Source organism: Myotis davidii, unplaced genomic scaffold, assembly GCF_000327345.1.
Source record: "Myotis davidii unplaced genomic scaffold, ASM32734v1 scaffold68, whole genome shotgun sequence".
NCBI classification, from domain to species: domain Eukaryota; kingdom Metazoa; phylum Chordata; class Mammalia; order Chiroptera; family Vespertilionidae; genus Myotis; species Myotis davidii.
The window spans coordinates 1,811,073-1,825,959 of NW_006300376.1; the positions used below are offsets into that span (position 1 = coordinate 1,811,073).

General features: G+C 43.2%; 1 protein-coding gene across 1 annotated transcript in view; it reads right to left on the reverse strand.

Moving 5' to 3' along the window:
* Positions 1 to 14,887, reverse strand: part of SOBP (sine oculis binding protein homolog) — a 158,712-nt gene that overhangs the window by 54,526 nt on the left and 89,299 nt on the right. The window contains 1 exon segment of the mRNA XM_006777248.2: positions 12,092 to 12,187. Within this exon segment, the coding sequence (XP_006777311.2) occupies positions 12,092 to 12,187 (96 nt within the window).

Below are 14,887 nucleotides of genomic sequence, written 5' to 3' on the forward strand. Positions count from 1 at the left end.
GTTTGCACTGCAACTGACTCTGTAGAACAGCACTGGGGAGACTGAAAGACCAATGTCTTCAAACCCTGGGGCAGGCACCCAGTCTCATATTCATTCTACTTTTTGAGATGTGTCCCTGACACCAAATACCCAGATTTTAAAAATCAGTTTTAAATCTTTATAGACATTATCTTCATGTGGTGTATACAAAAGAATAAATTAGAGATATAAAAAACTATTCAGACCCAATAAACCAGGGAGGAAATATGCCTCAAGAAAAAGTCTTTTGGGGCTGAATGATCATAATTGGCTGTCTCCATCGATGCAACTCAATTTTCAACTCGGCTGATTTGATGACAGTTAGAACAGTGTTTAAAAATCAAAATGCTAAGGAAAAAAATGAAAATAAAAATTTCATTACAACTGTCTTTTTCCATGTTATTTACTTTTATATACTCATATGTAAACATCACATTATTATAGAAAAAATACTGCATCCGTGATTGCGATGTCACTGCCATAGGCTGATAAGCACTTTTAATGCTCTACTTTCATTTTCCTTTATATACCCAGACATGTTTCTAAATACGACATATAAATTTGCCTTCAGATATTGTATTTTATGTGTGTATATATGCAATGACATTGCATATTTTCAAAATTCAAGCTACCTGGCAAATATATAAATATTTATCTAAGCCACAAATGGTGTTTAGTTCCCTGAGTCTCCTTACACATTTATCAAACAATTTAGAAGTTAAAAGCACCACTTGTTTAAATGGCTACATAATGAATGCCCCCAAAGTATTTCATATATCCTAATAATGCGGATATCTTTTATATAAAGGCCTTATCCTAGCACATGCTTGGTATTTACACACTGCCTCCCTTCCCATCTTAGGCATTGGCACTTAGGAATATTCCTGTGGTTTTTCCTGACCTGTTCATACAAAGAAGTGTAAAACAGATCCTGCTGCAACATCAGAGTCAGATTCAAATTTTCCATTCAAAGGAAACCAAACTATATTGAGATCTGAACACTAAGGAACAGCAGAGGATTTCACATAATAAGCTTAGGGTATGACTTTACCTATACAAGTTGACATTTTGAGTGTGGATTCTAAAATTTGAAGGGTAGGAAACGCACCCATGTGTACTTGTCTTCTATCAGTTGGGAATCTCAGAGATGATGGTAATGGTGAGAATAATGAATAGGGGCATTCTAATTTATTAAAAGCAGTTATTTTGTCCCAATGAAATCTACAGTTTATTCTGTTGAAAGAAGGAAATCATTGCTCCTCTACCAAGGTATCTTCGTGAAATTCAAGAGAAATATTCATAGATATGCAATCCAAAGTGGAACATTAAGCACTTTCTGGATAATGAAGACAAAAGCACTGCTTACTATTTTAAAACTGGCTTCTCTGGGGTACGTCTTAACTTAACTGATTCAACCTATCACTTGAAAGAATGAGCGAAGCCATCTACCAGCTCCACTGAAGGGTAAGTATACACACAGCAGTAACACGCTCAGCCAGGACAACCACAGGCCAACCCTCCGCTCCACCTTGTCAGTGGCTGATGCACAATCCAGAACCAACCGTAAGCATCTCCTTTTTATCTGAACTAGAACCAGGGGGATACGTTATTGCATATATTCATTCAACAAAGTATAATTGAGCACCTACCTCCACAGTTCATTACATCGATATCACCATTGATTAAGATGCCATTCTTCTCTACCACCCGGGAAAAACACAGCCAATTAAAAATGTTTTTCTCATTTGTACTATGCAATCAATGGTAATATGCAATCCCAATTCTGAGATGCTAAAATGTTTTAAAGGAAAAGTGCCTCTTAGACTCCATGAAATATGGTGTGGGCACGCATGATCCTCAGGGGCACAGCGAGGACAAGAAAGCTCCTGCCCCACAGATCCCTCAGGCAGAGGGAGGCTCGTCTGGAAGTAAAAGGTGTCTCAACTCCTGGTTATTTGTGGCCATGCAGGACAGAGGAGTAGCTAGGAAAAAGCCCACCAGGAAAGCCTGACACCTCAGACCAGAGGAGCAGGAAGCATACAAACAACATGATCATTAAAGAAACTTCAAGCCAAATGCAATTGAGAAAGTACATTATTTTAAAGACTCTGGTTGGCCTGAATCTGCTCACTTGCAGCTTAACCATGGGCTTCTATCTTCCTACTTCCCTTTTAAAGTTCCCTCTCACCAGCCCCATCTCCACACCCCCAGCTCCAATTTCTTGTCTCCTTTATGACTCACATATGTCATTCATCTCAACTCCAAATGTTTTTTATACCCTTTCCCTTTGTCTCCCAAGAGACTTCCATTAGCTTGTTCTTCTAGCCATAAATCAAGCACATGCCTGGATATGATTAATATTAGCTCTGGCTGGTTACTTGCACAATTTTATATTGATAATTGATATCCTATCTGATTTCCTGGTTTTGCTTGATATATGACCTAGAGTTTCCATGAAGCCATCAAAGGCGAATTCTCTTTGGTATTGTAGGTAGCTGTTCAGATTTAGCAATTAAAACAATGAGAGGAAGCGTGATTGACACCTGACTCCAATATGCTACTTGATGGCTAGAATCCTCCGAGATAACAGATCAGTGCACTCTGCAGAATACAACGGCAACAAATCAAAAGAGCCCAAGCCTTTTAAAAATGACCTTACTCATTACAAAAAGAAATCAAAATCTTTGAGAAGAATTAGCACTTATCATACATGATCAATTGCTATCAGATAAAAATATTACACTCAAAAGCTTATATCACATTGAAAAGTATGTTTTCTATAGTCTACCAAGTTAAAACATATATTTTGATTCCTTTCCCCTCAATGTATTATGCCTTGGGAATCCTCAAACACTGACATGCCTTTCTGAATAAATTCCCCTTCCGAATATTCCCACTGATATTCTCTCTGGCTTCATAATTCTACAAATGAATTGTTACTAAAAGGAAGCTAGAAAATGTGATTCTGAATTAACTTCTTAATTCTTTCATTCCCCAAAACATAGACTGAATCCCTTCTGTAGCCCTGACATGGAACACTGTATAGCACCTGGTTGGTGGCAGTGTGTCTGTCTTGTCCTAAGTACAGGCCAGAGATGTGGGTCAAGCCTCAGCTCTAGGACCCTCTCCTCCCTCCTCCAGAGCAAAGAGTAGCACCTCTGAATTTTATTTCCCATCTGTAAAATGGAAATAGCAATATCTATCAACTTAGCAAAGTTATGGAGAATAAAGAATCTAAAAAGGGCCGTAATGACTCAGCACAGTCCTGGCCCGTTGGAGGCATCCCGTAAAAGATGGTTTCCCGCCTCCCTCCCTCCACAGGCTGATCAGATGTACTACCCGCTGCTATTATAGATACTTCCATGTGTAAATCACATTTTTTCCTTTCCTTTGCATTTTTTTTCTTAGTTACATATTTCTAAGATTAAAAATTGTACTATTAAATGGTAGGGTAAGATGAAGAGTTCTTGGATCATGTAGAGCAGGGGTCCTCAAACTTTTTAAACAGGGGGCCAGTTCACTGTCCCTCAGACCGTTGGAGGGCTGGACTATAGTTTAAAAAAAAAACGATGAACAAATTCCTATGCACACTGCACATATCTTATTTTGAAGTAAAAAAAACAAAACGGGAACAAATACAATATTTGTATTCGCATGTGGCCCGCGGGCCATAGTGTGAGGACCCCTGAGGTAGAGAGTCTTCCTTGAGAGTTTTATCCTGTTAATAAAAGCCTATGTGGTTGTGATGCCCTCACGCTGTGATGCCCTCATGCCATAACGAGCGATTGCCAGGAGGCTGCATGCACAGCGGGTGTGCGCGGGTGGGCAGGGGCTTGACGCTCCACGCAGCAAGGCCACGGGTCCCTCGGCTACGGCCTACCTCTTTGGGTCAATCCATCAAGGAGCTCTGGATGGGTGGGTGGGGCCTACCTCTCTGGGATGATTGATCGCGGGGCTTCCACACTGTGAGAAGGCACAGGCAAGCTGCCCCCCGCCCCCGTGCATGAATTTCATGCACTGGGCCTCTAGTATATATATATAAAAGCCTCAGCTCAAAGAATTATCTGCATAATGTATCTTGTCCCTCTCACTGTCCACAAGAAAATTCTGTGGCGTTTGCATGCAAATATGCCTACTCAAGACTTTCAGATAATCTATTGCTAGAAAATTTGGCCAAATGATAATCTATAATATGCTTGAAAGTAAGCAATCTTAGTTAGAAGAAATAATTATAATCATAATCGCAACACTGATTGAGTGCCAAGTGTTTGCCAAATACCATTCTAAGTACCTAAGGGTATTCATTCCTTTAGACCTCACACCAATCCTATCAGATAGGTAAAACTGTCCTCATTTTATAGATAAGGACATGGACACAGAGAGATTCAGTGACTTGCCCAAAGTCTCATGGCCAGTGGGTGGAGTGGTAGAGATTCCTGAATTTGAACCAAACAGCCAGGCTCAAGAGTCCAAGCTCTTCACTACAAAACCATACTATTTCCTGGAATTTTTGTATTTTTCTTGAAAAGTATTCCAGCATGACAGTACCTCACAAATCAGTAACATCTACTATGCAGTCAACAGCATAGTACCCTCATAGTACATCTCTTGTACCCTCAGCATAAACAGGCAACTGGGTGGATGGTCAGGGGTTTTTCTGAAGCTCTTTGTCCTAAATTAAAATATTGCATATGGGCTTCTATCCAAACCAATTAGGAAGAGACTCTAGTTACAGAATAAAGGCAAGTACTCCCAGCACCTGCCTAAGATTACAAATAGACTAATGCCACCTTCTAGCTCCATTTTATTAGTAATAAGACTACTGCTTATTAAACTTTCATTGCATGCCAGGCATACTAAGTCCTTCATAGACATGATCTCGCTTACTCTTCAAAACGACCCCAGGAGGTACGTACTGTAATTTATCCTCATTTTATTTATAAAGACACTGGGCTCAGAGCAGATAAGAAACGTGCTCGGGTTGCAAACTGGTATATCTGCAGAGCTAGGATCGAGCGCTCATGCTTACCCACCACACCACAGGGTCTCCCTTGAAGAACACATGGTCCCTGACACCTCTCTCTGGCTCTAAGAACCACTGCAGTGTACTGTGTGAGAAGCCAGCATGAAGCCCAAACCACTATGCCTCTGAGACTTTTGTGCAATGGCCCTGCAACTAGAAAGGGAAAGATCTCCATGCCTTGGAAAAGGGAGCTTGCCAGGAGCCAAGGATCGTCAAGCAAATCAGGCTCCCTGGCCCTAAGAAAAGTCCTTTGACCAGGGCAGAGGTTGGGGAACTCTAGCCCTCTCCCAGATGGCTTCTCCCCCAAATACACTAAAAATAATGAGTTAAAAGAGGGTTTGCATGGGTGGCAAGGGAAGGCAAGATGGTCTAGTGTGGTACAGAGGGTCTTTGTACAGGACAAGGCAGCTCTGGAACATGAGACCATAGCCATCATGAGAGCCAAGAGGCTGAAACGAAAGAGAAACAGCAGACTCAGCTGGGGAGCAAGGCACAGATGGAAGCCGAGAAATGAGCAGGTGACAGGACGGCTTAAGCAGCCTCCACCCCTCTACCTGGGCTAAAGCCTAGATGGTGTTGCTATGGAGCACACTGTGCTACCTTGACTGGGCATGCCCTGGCTCAATCTCATGTTGATCCATGTCTTTCTAAAAAGTTTTATTTTTCTCACACATAGTTCGAAACACTGGAGGTGCCCAATAGTCCCCCACTAAAGGGAACTAGAGGGTGGGAGGAAAAATGGTGGGCTAGGCCAATGCTCTCTAGACAGCAACCAACCCTGGGTCACTTTACACTTTGGGGGCTCTCACTATTACTCTGTCAGGGAACTGGTGCACAGAGTACTGTATATATGCATACGTCATATGATACTTTCTTTTATGATGGGAGGCCGAGTGTGTCACCAGGAATATGAATTCTCGGTGCCTGTGCTGCTCAGCGGCAACATCAAAGAAACTGTACAAATTCAAGTTGAGCTGGGACATGAATCTGGCTGCCTGTAAAGGGGGGGAGGGGCATTGGTTAATTGTGCCCACTTTGAAAAGCTTATCAAGTTTCAGGTGAAATGTGGCAGTTTCTATCACTTTTTGGGGGTTCGCATTATGTCCCCATGCTCTAGCAGGAAAGTCCTAACAACAGTTAGGATGGGACAGCAATCCATAATTTCTCCTCACTGCTGCATAAGGCTGGGCTGGGCTGCAAAGAGAGCTGCTCTTATCCTATAAAATAAAAGGCTAATATGCAAATCGACCAAACGGTGGAACGACCACCAGGAGAAAGATGCTCAATGCAGGAGCTGCCCCCGTTGGTCAGTGCACTCCCACAGGGAAGCGCCCCAGAAGCCAGCTCATGGCTGACGAGTGCAGCAGCAGTGGTGACAGCCCTAAGGACCCCTTGGGGGATGTCCACCTGCTGGCTATCCCCCGAGGGGTCCTGGACTGAGAGAGGGAGCAGGCCCGGCTGAGGAACACCCCACCCCCCACTCCCGTCCCCACCCAGTGCATGAATGTTGTGCACCGGGCCTCTAGTTTTTAAATAAATGCATTTAGAACCAGGGGCCTGAGAGTGAAGAAGACTCAAGTGTTCACTGGCACTGTGGTATGTTTTTCAACATAAGGGTTTTTCTAACTGGATCTGACTGTCCAAGCTTCACAAGGTTGTGCTGAGCAGGGAGGGAGAAAAAAACTGGGTAACCAACTTTGTTTTATGTATACATTGTCCCAAAGCTCCAATTCCCTAATGAATTATTTCCAGACAGAGACGTGGGGTGCTAAAGTGTTTACAGAAGAACAAGCAAATAGATTGGCTTCGCCATACTGCAGCAGAATAAAAGGGGGTAGGGTGGTTGGGTTGAGGGTAAAGGGATAGATGAAGCAAGATTAAGAATTGATCATTGTTGGAGCTGAAAGACAGGTATATGGGCTTCACCATATGATGGTCTATTCTACTTTTGTGTATGTTGGAAATATTCGTAATAATTTTTTTTTAATCCACAGAAGTACTAGGAGTTTCCATGAAGTACAACTACTTATGTCCAGACTTGCGAGGGTGGGGTCAGTTACTGACATCTCTGTAAATGGACCGCCTGCCAGCTCACCCCTTATCCTTCAGGTATTCCACCCTCCAGCCAACTTAGATGCCAACTGAGGTGTGGGTCACCTGGCCTGTACTTTCCCACCTCCTTGCCTTTGTCCATGCTATTTCCCTCTGTCTGGAACCCCTCTCCCCTTATATCCCTGCTCCAACTATCAAAATCCAACCCATGTAAGGCCTGGATCAAAGTTATCCCCTTTAGCAAGTCTCTAATTGCTGCATATGGAAGTAATCTCTTCTTCCTGTGGACTCCAGAGCTTTGTGGGTGCTCTCCTGGGGCACAGCTCACTATGTAATGATAACAATCATGAGAATAAGAAGAATCATAATAATCGCAGCTAATATGTTACTGTGTACCAGGCACTGCAAGTATGTCATCACTTTCAATCCTTACAATATCCTCTGAGGTTACTACCATTTATTATTACATTGAACAGATGAAGATCTGAAGCTTAGAGAAGTCCAAGGGGGAAACAGATTTAACGTGATGCGATGCCAGATGTGGCACCATAAACGTTAAGCCTTTGTGCCCATGATCCTTACGCTATACCAGTGGTTCGCAAACTCATTAGTCAACAGAGCCAAATATCAACAGAACAATGATTGAAATTTCTTTTGAGAGCCAAATTTTTTAAACTTAAACTATATAGGTAGGTACATTGTTATTAACTTAATTAGGGTACTCCTAAGCTGGCCTTTGCTAAAAATGTCCTCAATCTGATTGAGGTACGTTTGCTGAGGTCGACCCCTTCCAACTTGCCCATCCACGCTCGTCTTGTATACTTGTTTCGTCGCGCTGACCCCCCCTCCCCACTTCTTCTAACTTCTAACGCCACTTCTTCAAAATAGACTCGCCCAGGCCGAAAACCGACTTCTGTGCATGGGCCACAAAGTTTCAGTCGCACTGTACGTGCACGCCCGCACGTGGTATTTTGTGGAAGAGCCACACTCAAGGGGCCAAAGAGCCACATGCGGCTCGCGAGCCAAGGTTTGCCGACCACTGCGCTATACCATCAGAGTGACGTAGCGTAAATTAAGGTCTAGCTGGGGCCAAATTCTAACTTTCAGAAAGACCTGAGATTCCACGTTCCCAATGACTATAACACTGTTTAGCCTCATCTTCCTACTAAACTGTATGCTCCTTCAGGGCAGGGACTGTGCCTTTTCTATTTTGTGTGCCCCACAAGCACCGTCTGGTATAGCGCCTTATACACAGAAGATGCCACATTACATCTTGTTAACTGGACCCTGTATCACTACAGAGCTGTCTGTGTTCGCAGTGCTGACGAAGGACTAGGTCCAGTTCTTGTCATCTACCAGTCTGCCTGCACAAGGAAATGAGACGGAAACCAGCCCCCCGAACGGCCGAAGCATCTCTCCTCCCCAACATCTCCCAACATGTCCAGAAGGCAACCAAACTAAAATAGTTTTTATCTTCTCCCCACGCTGGCACTGTAAGTGACCAGAAAGAATTCTTCCCCGTGCTATTTTTATTCACCTCCCAGCTGTGGGTCCCTCCCTCTCCCTCTGTAAACCCCCATCCCTCGCAGCCTTAGCAAATGCCAAGGGAGTCGGACTTTGGATAATGTCTTGGGAATCCGAAACTGAGGAAGACAGGCTGATTCTGCACCCCCTGCCGCCCCCCACCCCCCCGCACCGAGTTTTCTTTCTCTTATGTCCCCTTTCAGACTTCCTAAACTTGCTTTCTTTCCAACCAAATTACACGACATCATTGCTACTGTTCTTTGACTATAGTCTGACCTTCTTCCTGAATGCAGTGATGTTCTCTGGACTGGCCCGAAACACTTGGGGAATAGGCTCAACTGCCTTCCGTTCCTTCCCCCAAACCCTTTCAACATTTTTCTTCTAGTTACAGGTCCTCTCCCTCCAAGGACCCTGCTAATGTTGTAACTCTGCAAGGTCTTACTCCCAGCTGGCTCTCAGGGACTGAGGAAGTACCGGCTGATGAGAAGGTTGTGAGCTCATATATGATTAAGGTCCTCCTCTCTAGCTCTTCATCCACCTCCCACCATCGATATGAGCGTTTCCACCGAGGAAATGAGAAGGCCTACTAGTCCCAAAAGAATGCGGCAATAATGGTAAAGGGACCAACATTGGTGCTGAAATTTGGGGCAAAGGCTAGTCACCCGTGCCTGGCTCTAAATATTTCCTCTTCTGGGCTCCCATGCTGCTGTGATGTTAAAGTGAGGTGAATTTCTTACAGTTTCTTTTATTGACCGTTACTTGCCTTGGTCATAAATTTAGATATGCCAGCAAAATACCCTGGTGTGTGTGTGTGTGTGTGTGTGTGTGTGTGTGTGTGTGTGTACACCTATCTATGAGGAGAAAGATGGGGCCACCCTGAATACAGTACTCGAGTTTTATTTGATGTTATTCACCTTGGCAGCCTTGTATTTTCAAAATTAATAAAAAGCAACAGAGAGCCTTGGCCACTGGGCTGAATAGTCATCGTGCCAGACATCAAGTGTGAGGGCACATATCACAGTTTGGGATTTAAACGGAAATATCAATGCCCTACAGGAAATCTTCAGCTGCAGAGCAGACTTTCCTACCAGCCAGTGCTTTCTCTGTCGGTGCCTGCTGATGGCACATACTTGTATGTCCCAGCATTTGATCTTATTCTGCTTTTGTTTAAGTTCCTTCATATTCCTCTCCCTTCCAAGAAGCAGAGGCTGGGGGTGTGGGTGGAGGTCAGAGACAATCAAGAGTCAGTATCAGAGTCGGAGGCTACCTGGCCAGGGCACTTTCTGTCAACACCTGTGGCCCAGAGGGTTAGACTTCCAGCCATGAGCTCCTGACCGCCTGGGAGCCTAGGAGTAATCTGTGCCCTCAATGCTTTCTCCCAAGAGCCATGGGCACCCCAGGACGCCCCCACTTTGTAAACTGCTCACTGCTCTTCCTGCCAGGAACCACGCACGATGGCAGAACCAGCCTTAGGCTAGGAAAGCGCTTTGGAAGGAGCCTGCAATCTCCTCTCGTGAATTCTTCACAAATCTGCTCTGAGCTGCACTAAGAAAGCTCCAAGGACTTCCTATTTCTTTCTTCATAATGAACAGGTCTCTTTCATACAGAAGCAAAGCTTCTCAGGGCTTCATAACCAGCCCAAACCATTGCTTCTCTTGCAGCTGAAAAAAAAAATTGATTTCTCCTTGGAGACATAAGCTTACTTGGGTTTTTTTCCCCCGTTTCTTCTCCTTTTTCTTTTATCATATGCTGACCTAAATAAAACATTTCTAACAGTGGCTTAGAAGAACTAAGATTGTACCAACCTCTCAAAACTACTGCCAACACATTGTTGTGCTCAAGCACAGCAAGGACTAAACGTATATTTTCTCCAAAGATAGCTGAAGAACACTTCACATGTACGTCTTACTTTTCCTCTAGTATACAATGACCACAACCAAGACTCGGGCACATTAATTTCTCTAGTAAATAGAAAAGAAAAAAACCAAGTAGGGCATAGCACTTATAACAATTTATCCAAAAAGTAGTAAGCGACTCCCAAAGGCATGCTGATACCAAAACACAGCCGACATGGCCCCTCTGGTTTCCTGCTGGATAACATTAAAACGGAACCGAATGTAAAGCGTTTCCCCCAAAGAGGTAATGCTAGCAGGCCTGGAAGCTTAAGAGCCCTAAGATAAAATACAAGGTGGCTCAATTTTCAGGGGAAAAACTGCATTTACAAGCAGCAAATTTGCCTGCGGATTGGCTGGTCAAGGGACTCCACGCAGAGAATGAGTGGTGCTATTGTAACCGCGCAGACGGTGGGGCTGGGAAAGGAGTTTCTTGCTGTCAACATCTAACTACTGCGGCTGGACTGGGTAAAAACTGTATTTTTCTCTCTTCTCCTGCTCTTTGGACACTTTGTTTTTAATGAATACTTGGTATCAGACCTAAGTCCAAACACTGTTACATGTGGGATTTCCTAATGCTGAGACCTGGCAGGGCGGCACTGTGTTCTGCCAAAAAACTACACAGAAATGAGACTACCTCGAAATGTAACAACTGGGCATCCTCATTCTCTGTCAGCGTTTGCATTTAGTGGGAGCAAATGTTTTGCTTTAATGCAACTGAAAAGAAAAGAACATTTTGGGACAACATAGCTCGATCCCTCATAAAGCTTCATTTTCCAAAGCAGTACGTGAATCTCTAAATAAATGACAATTCATTCTCTGTTTACTTTAGGTAAACAGAAAACGCATTGCGGAGTACTCATTTTCAAAAGCTAATCAAGAACATTAGGTCCCAACAGATTCATTTAATAGAAATATAATAGGCATTCCCGCTTGCTTTTCATCTTGTCTCGCTGTAAATGCTAAAATGAACAGCAAATTAACCCTGCGTTGGAACGGAGTCCCTGTCACAGCTGATATCCTCTCTCTCGCGACTTGTAAACATCCCCGCATCCTGTCGCTGCTTTGACTTCTACTTAGGAGAGACGAAAGTGCCTGACTGAGTTTGGCAAGAGGCTGTAGGAATACTTGAATGCAAAAGGGAGTACTGCATGTCAACCCTGCTATCTTTCCTAGCAGAACAAAATATTACCACGTCGTCTCCTAAAATAGTGCACAATTAGGAAGTAGGAGGAGGGTGGAGGGTGGGACTGTTTTCTTTTCCAAGCTCCATGTATCAACTGCATTTCTCTATATTTTTAACTTTACTAGCCATTCTCCAAACAGCTGCTTATAAACTACTATACAAAACAAGCTAATAAAGACAGGGCCATCCAAGCTCTATAATCAGATATAAAAGATTTGCAAACAACTTGAGATCTTATAATTAATATTCAGTGATATCAGAATTAGCATTTAGAACTCTATACAGAAAAAACTATAATACTTCATAAATTATGTAATAATGAACAAACCCTTTCAAAAACTGTTTTCACTGTGCTAAAGTAACATTCTAGACTTGTTGTAAGTATATTATTCTTACAAGTAGTTCGCAGTTATTCTTGAAGGCAAGCCTTGGAGTTTCCTTAGCATAGTGCTGCTGGGGGAAATTTTCAGCATGTCCATCTTCATCTCTAGCCTGAAGGGAAATATAATGGCCTATTTAGGGACTTACAAATAATGGAAGAAAAAAAAAGCTAAAAGCATAACAGCTCAGATCATTAAACAAACGGGAATCCAGAAATAACAACATCATTAAGAAGTTTGTTTAAACACGCAGTATGCCTTTTAGATATCAAAATTTGGGATTTATTTTTCTTCACATAGTTTAGTTTGAACATGCAAATTCCTTGTGGTGCAATATTTAACATTTTTAAATATTAAGCAAACCAACAGTAAATAATTTTGTTGGAAATTGCCACCACTGTAGTCTTTCAGTGACTTTGGTTGTACATTTAGGATTATCTGACATACATATGTGTTTAAACTTTTTGGCATGCTTAAGCAATCTCTAGATAATGCACTTTAAAAAAAATTCTGATAGCAAGGCCATAAGAAAAGCAATTTGCATAGTTATATTTTGCATTGTAATACTATTAGAGATAAACTGATTCCCCTCGATTTTTAAATAAAAATCCGAAAGGAGCAATGATCTCGTAAGAACAATGATTCTTCAATCAAATGCAGTAAAAAAAATAGATTTAATTAAGAAGCTGCATTAAATGTTACTGGTTATTTTGATCTACGCTGTTAATTAAGAAAGCTGAAGTGTAAATGGAGACATGAACAGAACCCATCAGCAATACCGCTTGCATACAGTCTTCTCTTTCTAATCTCCACCGGTTGCTGGTTTGGAGTTGGAGAGAAGGGAGAGGTAGGTGAAAGGAGGCGTGTCTGCAGCACACTCATTAAATCACTCATTTGGGTGACACTTGCACTCGGCTCTGCTCTCATCTCATCGTAGCCCTAACTGCTCTCTCCTTCCTGGCCTCCTGAAATTCACAGCTGAGCTGTCTCCCTCACATATGGCTTGCATATAATTATGCATATTCCGTTTTGCACTGCATTAAAATGATGAGCTCCTGGCTCCCTGCCAGCTGGTTTTTAAAAGCCCAAGCGAAGTAGGAAAGAGGAGAGAAACACAGGGAGAGCTGCACAGGAAGCAGCAGGTAGTTCTGTCTGCTGTCTCTTTAGATAAAATGTATGTCTGGCACCAGGGGAGCAGCTGAGAACTACCTGTTGTGATGTATGGATTGAGGCGGAGGAAACAATGAGCGCACGTCTGAGGCACCGCGGTGACAGCGCCCATGGGCTGTTTCTCCCCTAATGGAGTGAGATCTTCCCGCTGACAAGTGTCACTCAGAGCTCCTCGGCCGGACGGGGACTGTCCTTCTAGAAAGGGATCCGTGTTGGGTGCGATCGCGAATGGATAGCTTGTTTTCAATAAAGGCTGCTGCTACTTATGGCAGGGTGGGAACTGGATTCAATTTGGAAGTGGAATGTCATAGGCGGTAAAATGTGGGTTTTGAGAAGTTTGTGAGGGGGAGAGATGGCTCTGTTTCGGTTTCATTTTTGAGATTGATCAATATCGCTGGGATTTAGTGCCTTTGTATGGTACCCCACCACCACCACCACCACCACCACCACATCAGAGTAAAATAAAAACACAGTTAAAAGATTGGGCTACATGTGACAGAGAAACCAGCGATGTTTCTTCTCACTGCATCAGTGCTAGTCTGCAGCTCCATGAGGGTTTCACACAGCCTGAAAGGGGGCCTGTGTTAATGTGGAGTATATACAGAAAGGGAGGTGTAAGAAGGTAGTAAAATGCTGATGGGCAGGACAATGTCAGATTCTTTGTAGCTGAAATTGAAGCCACTCTGTGTGGCGCAGACCTTGCGGAGGTAGGGACATCTTTCTTATCTTTCTTACTCTGCCATGCCCGGTGCCTTATTTTTAGTCAGCACTTAACAAACATCTAGGTGATGGGAAAAACCCATACAAGGATGGTAACTAGACCCTACCATAAACAACTCTGTAGAAAATGCCACCTCAAAATATGCTAAGCTTGGTGGGAGGTTTATTATATTCCTGATACGCTGGAATACATATGCTTGGAAACACACTTTGCAGATAGTTTACAAGGGCTACTATTTACATATGTATGTCTACACTCAATATATATGTATCTTGTGTATAAATATTCATAAGGTGGGATATGTTTATTATGCATGTACTCTCTATACACATTCATACACACCAGATGCCGGGGGATATTTTCAACATTAGTGGGAAAAATACATTCACTCCACTTATATGTAAGGTGCTCACAGGGCTTTTTATGTTTTTTAAAGGAAGAAAACAAATCTAAGGCTTGAATGTGCTTCCTCAAAAAGGCTACGGATTTCACATTAAGCCTCATAATTTAGGAGGTTAAGCAAAGCAGCAGTGCAAGAAACGGGAGAGGGGTGTGGAGTGGTTGGAAGTGAAGACAGAAAGCCAGAAACTTGCTTCTTTATTGAGGCATGTACCTGCCTCTGCAGCAAACTCCCAGGGCCCTGCGCATAGTCTGCCTCTGACAAGCAACCTGATTCCGGGTCCAGGGAGCGCCACTGGCCGTGTTTCCACCGCGCGCCAGAGACAGAAAGCGCACGGCGTGCAGGGAGACCGGCATGACCACCCCACGTGGGTGTGCACACACACGCTCACACACCTGTCTCCAAAGTGGCTCCCTTTGCATGCTGAAGATTTTTAAGGTAAATTTTTTATTATTCTTACCTGACTAAATTAAACTAACCTCATGCGTGTATGGCAGTAGTTCTCTATACTGGCTGCATGT